The following is a 7,259-nucleotide window of genomic DNA, read 5'->3' on the forward strand; positions in this document are numbered from 1 at the left end:
ATGTGTCCATACTTCTTAAGCCACATTTAAGGAAATCATCTCTTAACTAATTTTGGATGTTGTCTCTCTTCATCTTGTACAGGAAACTCCAGCAGATTTAATATTGGCATTCATCATCTAGTCAAACCCTTCACATGCTCTTCAAACCAATCAAATTTGGGATCCTCAGCAGTTTCTGTCAATAAAATAAGGTGTGGAACTAGCAGATTCATTCAATGAAGACCTGTTTTTTTTTTTTTTTTCCCTTGTCACACTGGATGTCTGGATGCCATCTGAATTGGGTTTAGAGGATGGGAAGTATAGATGTTTCTTGGCCTGAGTCTCTTAACAGTAGAGATGTAGAAGGGAGACCGAGATCACCAAGAGACTGGCTGTTGACTGCAGAGCACCGCCACTTGCCTTGGTGGTGGCATTTGCTGGATTGGGGGCAGCTGAGGTATGCTGGGAGGAATTACTTGAAGGCGTTACAACAGTTGTTTGATTTGAATAAATCTGCGTAGGTAAGAGCAGTGCCAGAAGCAGCAGCCCCAGTCCGAGCCTGGCCACCATCGCTCTGCCCATGTCCGCTCCGTTGGTGTGTAGCACGTCTCACTGGAAGCGGGGTGCGTGAAAGATCGCTGGCTCCGGGCAGGCGCAGGCAAGGTCAATCTTTAATTCATTTTGAGTTTATTTTTGTGTATGGCGTTAGGGAGTGTTCTAATTTCATTCTTTTACATGTAGCTGTCCAGTTTTCTCAGCACCATTTACTGAAGAGACTCTTTTCTCCATTGCATATTCTTGCCTCCTTTGTGACCATAGTTATGTGGTTTTATCTCTGGACTTTCTGTCCTGTTACATTGATCTATATTTCTGTTTTTGTGCCAGTACCATACTGTTTTGATGACTGTAGCTTTGTAGTATAGTCTGAAATCAGGGAGCCTGATTCCTCCAGCTCCATTTTTCTTTCTGTAGATTCTTTGGCTATTCATGGTCTTTTGTGTTTCCATACTAATTGTAAATTTTTTTGTGCTAATTCTGTGGGAAATGCCACTGGTAATTTGCATTGTATCTGTAGATTGCTTTGGGTAGTATAGTCATTTTCACAATGTTGATTCTTCCAGTCCAAGAACATGGTATATCTCTCCATCTGTTTGTATCATCTAATTTCTTTCATCAGTATCTTATAGTTTTCTGAGTACAGGTCTTTTGCCTCCTTATTCCTAGGTATTTTATTCTTTTTTGTTGCAATGGTGAATGGGATTGTTTCTTTAATTTCTCTTTCTGATCTTTCATTGTTAGTGTATAGGAAAGCAAGAGACTTCTGTGTATTAATTTTGTATCCTGCAACTTTACCAGATTCATTGATGAGCTCTAGTAGATTTCCGGTAGCATGTTTAGGACTTGCTATGTACAGTATCATGTCATCTGCAAACCGTGACAGTTTTACTTGTTTTCCAGTTTAGATTCCTTTCATTTCTTTTTCTTCTCTGATTGCTATGACTGGGACTTCCAAAACTTTGTTGAATAATAGTGGCAAGAGTGGACATCCTTGTTTTCTTCCTGTTCTTAGAGGAAATGCTTTCAGTTTTTCACCATTGAGAATGATGTTTGCTGTTGGTTTGTCATATATGGTCTTTATTATGTTGAGGTAGTTTCCCTCTATGCCCACTTTCTGGAAAGTTTTTTTTTAAATCATAAATGGGTGATGAATTTTGTCCAAAATTTTTTCTGCATCTATTGAGATGTTCATATGGTTTTTATTCTTCAATTTTTTGATGTGGTGTATCACACTGATTCATTTGAGGATGTTGAAAAATCCTTGCATCCCTGGGATAAATCCCACTTGATCATGGTGTATGATCCTTTTAATGTGATGTTGGATTCTGTTTGCTAGTATTTTGTTGAGGAGTTTTGCGTGTATATTCATCAGTGGTATTGGCCTGTAATTTTCATTTTTTAGTGATATCTTTGTCTGGTTTTGGTGTCAGGGTGATTGTGGCCTCGTGGAGTGAGTTTGGGAGTGTTTCTTCCTCTGCAATTTTTTGGAAGAGTTTCAGAAGGGTACATGTTAACTCTTCTCTAAATGTTTGATAGAATTTGCCTGTGAAGCCATTTGGTCCTGGACTTTTGTTTGCTGGATGTTTTTTAATAAGAGTTTCAATTTCATTACTTGTGATTGGCCTGTTCATATTTTCTATTTCTTCCTGGTTCAGTCTTAGAAGGTTGTACCTTTCTAAGAATTTGTCCATTTCTTTGAGGTTGTCCATTTTATTGCAGTATAATTGCTTGTAGTAGTCTCTTCTGCTCCTTTCTATTTCTGTGGTGTCCTCTGTAACTTCTCCTTTTTTGTTTCTAATTTTATTGATTTGAATCCTCTCCCTTATTTCCTTGATGAGTCTGGCTAAAGGTTTATCAATTTTGTTTATCTTCTCAAAGAACCAGCTTTTGGTTTCATTGATCTTTGCTATCGTTTTCTTTGTCTCCATTTTATTTCTGCTCTGATCTTTATAATTTCTTTCTTTCTACTAACTTTGGGTTTTGTTTGTTCTTCTTTCTCTAGTTGCTTTAGGTGTAAAGTTAGGTTGTTTATTGAGATGTTTCTTGTTTCTTGAGGTAAGATTGTATTGCTGCAAACTTCCATCATAGAACTGCTTTTGCTAGGCCCCATAGGTTTTGGATTGTCGTGTTTTCGTTTTCATTTGTCTCTAGGTATTGATTTCCTCTTTGTTATCTTCAGTGATCCATTGGTTATTTAGTAACATATTGTTTAGGCTCCATGTGTTTGTGTTTTTTACAGCTTGTTTCATGTAATTGATTTCTAATCTCATAACACTGTGGTCAGAAAAGATGCTTGATATGATTTCAATTTTCTCAAATTTACCAACACTTGATTTGTGACCCAAGGTGTGATCTATCTTAGAGAATGTTCTGTGTGAATTTCAGTAATAAATTTTATTTTTATTTTTACATTTTTAGGCTTCTTTTTTTATTGGAGTATATTTGCTTTACAATGTTATGTTAGTTTTTATTGTACAACAAGTGAATCAGCTATGTGTATACATATATCCCCTCCCTCTTGAGCTTCCCTCCCACCCCCTCTTACCACTCCTCTAGGTCATCACAGAGCACCAAGCTGGGCTCCCTGTGCTATACAGCAGCTTCCCACTAGCTATCTATTTTACACGTAGTAGTGTATACATGTCAATGCTACTCTCTCAATTTGTCCCACCGTCCCCTCCCACCTTGTGTCCACAATCCATTCTTTATGTCTGCATCTCTTTTCCTGCCCTGCAAATTGGTTTATCAGTACCATCTTTCAAGATTCCATATATATGCATCAATATGCGATATTTATTTTTCTCTTTCTGACTTGCTTCACTCTGTGTGACAGACTCTAGTTCATTCACATAACTACAAGTGACCCAATTTCATTCTTTTTTATATGTGTGCCACATCTTCTTTATCAATTCATCTGTTGATGGACACTTAGGTTGCTTCCATGTCCTGGCTATTGTAAATAGAGTTGCAATGAACATTTTGGTATATGACTCTATTTCAATTATGGTTATCTCAGGGTATATGCCCAGTAGTGGGATTGCTGGGTTGTATGGTAGTTCTATTTTTAGTTTTTTAAGGAACGTCCATACTGTTCTCCATAATGGCTGTATCAATTTACATTACCACCAACAGTGCAAGAGGGTTCCCTTTTCTCCACACCCTCTCTAGCATTTATTGCTTGTAGACTTTGTGATGATGGCTATCCTGACCAGTGTGAGGTGATACCTCATTGTGGTTTTGATTTTCATTTCTCTAATAATTAGTGATGTTGAGCAGCCTTTCATGTGTTTGTTGGTCACCTGTATGTCTTCTTTGGAGAAATGTCTATTTAGGTCTTCTGTCCATTATTTGATTGGGTTGTTTGTTTTTTTGACATAGAGCTTCATGAACTGTTTGTATATTTTGGAGATTAATCCTTTGTCAGTTGCTTCATTTGCAAATATTTTCTCCCATTCTAAAGGTTGTCCTTTCATCTTGTTTATGGTTTCTTTTGCTGTGCAAAAGCTTTTAAGTTTCATTAAGTCCTATTTATTTATTTCTGGTTTTATTTCCATTACTCTAGGAATTGGGTCAAAAAGCTCTTGCTGCGATTTATGTCAAAGAGTGTTCTGCCTATGTTTTCTTCTAAGATTTTTATAGTGTCTGGCATTACATTTAAGTCTTTAATCCATTTTGAGCTTATTTTTGTGTATGGTGTTAGGGAGTGTTCTAATTTCATTCTTTTACATGTAGCTGTCCAGTTTTCCCAGCACCACTTACTGAAAAAGCTATCTTTTCTCCATTGTATATTCTTGCCTCCTTTGTCAAATATAAGGTGACTATAGGTGTGTGGGTTTATCTCTGGGGTTTCTATCCTGTTCCATTGATCTATATTTCTGTTTTGTGTCAGTACCACACTGTCTTGACTGCAGTAGCTTTGTAGTATAGTCTGAAGTCAGGGAACCTGCTTCCTCCAGCTCCGTTTTTCTTTCTCAAGATTGCTATGGCTCTTCAGGGTCTTTTGTGTTTCCATACAAATTGTAAATTTTTTTGTTCTAGTTCTGTGAAAAATTCCATTGGTAATTTGATAGGGATTGCATTGAATCCATAGATTGCTTTGGGTAGTATAGTCATTTTCACAATGTTGATTCTTCCAATCCAAGAACATGGTATATCTCTCCATTTGTGTTGTCTTTGATTTCTTTCATCAGTATCTTATAGTTTTCTGCATACAGTTCTTTCAGTAATAAATTTTATACTGACAACATGTTGAAATGATATTTTGGGTATATTAGATTAAATATTTTATTGAAATTAATTTCACTTGTTTTATTTTATTTTTTTAAATGTGGTTGACCTGAAACAAATAGATGCCTGGTATTTCTCTAGCAAATATTGATTTATCTGGAATGAGTAGGCTATTGCAATTCAAGGTCTGCAACTATGGCAAACCATGTGCAAGTTCCTACTCAGCAAGGGAAGGACAGCGTTTTAATAGAGAGGAAAAGGAAGTGGCAGAGAGCTACATGAACAAAACGTCCATGGCTTTTCATTGGTGAGTCCTTGTCAGAAAAAGAGGAGTCTTTTTTCTTCCTGTTGAGCTCAGCTACTTCACAGGACTTGAGAGCTTCCCCTTCTGGTCTCTTAACTCTATTTAACTGAGGTTTCTCTTGAATGTTTTACAGTAGTTAATAGAAAATTTAGAATCATATACAATATTTCCATTGGACAATGCTACTCTAGAGAACTATGGGAAGACCAAATATATAACATCAAGAGTCAGGCACTTGTATTTGTTAAGAGGGTAAATCTCATGTTATGTGGTTTTACCACAATAAAAATATAGGCAGGTTCTTGTTTTTTAAAATCTATTAATAACCTATTCTTTTATTTATAATACACTTTTATAGAATAAAATTTGTAAAGTAAGGGAAGCTTCATGAGGTTTTGGAAAAGATACCAGGGGTTTCGTTTTACATCTTACCAGTTTTGTGTCCTCTGGCAAGTTTTTTAACTACTCTGTGCCCAATTCCCTCATCCATGAAATGGGGATCAAAGAATGTCCCTCAGAGGATTATAAGTGAGGACTAATATAGGTAAAACACTGGTATACAGGTAAATGTTCATTATTATTTCAGTTATCTTGCAACATTCGGAAAATAAGTTCCTAATCATATATTTATTATTCCAACTTGAGTTTTATTCTCATTTGAAATTCTCTGCCTAATGTTTGTTTGAATTAATAAATACTCTCAAGAATTTCTTCTATTTTATTGAATTCTTCCATTTAGCCTCACAACAGTGGAAGAATTTACTACAACTGTTTTTTGTTTTTGTTTTTGTTTTTTTGTTTTTTGTGTTACGCGGGCCTCTCACTGTTGTGGCCTCTCCCGTTGTGGAGCACAGGCTCCGGATGCACAGGCTCAGCGGCCATGGCTCACGGGCCCAGCCGCTCCACGGCATGTGGGATCTTCCTGGACCGGGGCACGAACCCGTGTCCCCTGCATCGGCAGGCGGACTCTCAACCACTGCACCACCAGGGAAGCCCTACAACTGTTTTTTTTAAACACAACATGATTATATTTTAATATACAACCAAAATACAAAACACCATAGTAAACTGATGGCAATATAACATGATATTTCATTTGCAATGAATTACAAATGGTTAACCTCCTTAGTCATAAATGAGTTCTTAGAAACCAGTAACAAAAACATTGATATTAAAAGGGAAATTTTAAAAAAAAGAGGAAAATGAAATAACGCAAGTGACTAGTAAGGGTTAAGCATGTATGAAGATGACTGAGCTGAACAATAACAGAAGAAAACCAATTTCTTTATAATATCATATTACCCAAGATTAAAAATCTAATATTTGTACAGTTTTAAGAATTATAATTGTTAAATTGGCTCTAATTTAATATGTCTACATGAACACAAATTCTGAATGATAATTTTATGTCTGATTTCCATTTCTCCCAGTAGACTGGAGTGCCCCAGTGTGCATTGAGAGTCATCACTTCACACTGCCCTGGAAAACACCTGGAATAACCCATCAGTGAGCTCAGATACTGTCCAGTCCAGGGTAAATGAGGCCTGTCTAGAAAAAAATTGCAGATGGCATCAAGAAACCAACTCTCCCCTCACCCCCTACCAAAAAAGGAGTTACAAAAAATAGGAGGATTGTTCATTGGGCATGGTGGAAATTCTACACTGAGTAGCCATGGAAGGTGAATATTATTATAATATTAATATTATAATAGTGTGACTGTCTGGGGTTGCTAACCCCCTTCCTTCAGATTGACCCCAGTCCCTAATGGGAACAGACCTTTCTCATAATAAAACACCAGAGTTATACAGCCTTCTGTGAAGGATCAAGATCTCTTAAGCTGGACACCTGGGTGCCACCTGATGGAGCCAGGGCCCTGGGAGGAGGGCAGAGTGGTAAGAAAGAGAAGAGGAGGAAGATTGGAGGTAGAAGGGACCATGGACACCAGCTGAGGCTCACAAATCTGTGGGGTCAAAGGGAAACCCAATGGGAAGAAGAAAGAAACATGGCACCTGGCTTCTCCTAGAGCAAGAGAAAGCCAGCTGCGTATGTCTTATGACCTAGCCTCAGAAGTCACATTCTGTCATTTCCAAAATATCCTATTGGTTACATGGGTCAGCCCTATTCTGTGTAGGAAGAGACTACATGGGGACATGAATACCAGGAGAAGGGATCACTGATTAACATCCTGGAG

At 37.4% G+C, this 7,259-nt stretch overlaps 1 protein-coding gene across 1 annotated transcript; it reads right to left on the bottom strand.

The window, feature by feature from the left end:
- Positions 1–324: 324 nt before the first annotated feature.
- Positions 325–561, bottom strand: LOC307063274 (signal transducer CD24-like; the record flags this gene model as incomplete). The annotated part of the gene is made up of 1 exon (XM_079719307.1): positions 325–561. The coding sequence occupies one exon, from the start codon at positions 559–561 to the stop codon at positions 325–327; it is 237 nt and encodes a 78-aa protein (XP_079575433.1).
- Between the last annotated feature and the right edge of the window lie 6,698 nt (positions 562–7,259).

Source organism: Hyperoodon ampullatus (genome assembly GCF_949752795.1).
Source record: "Hyperoodon ampullatus genome assembly, chromosome: 14".
NCBI lineage: Eukaryota > Metazoa > Chordata > Mammalia > Artiodactyla > Ziphiidae > Hyperoodon > Hyperoodon ampullatus.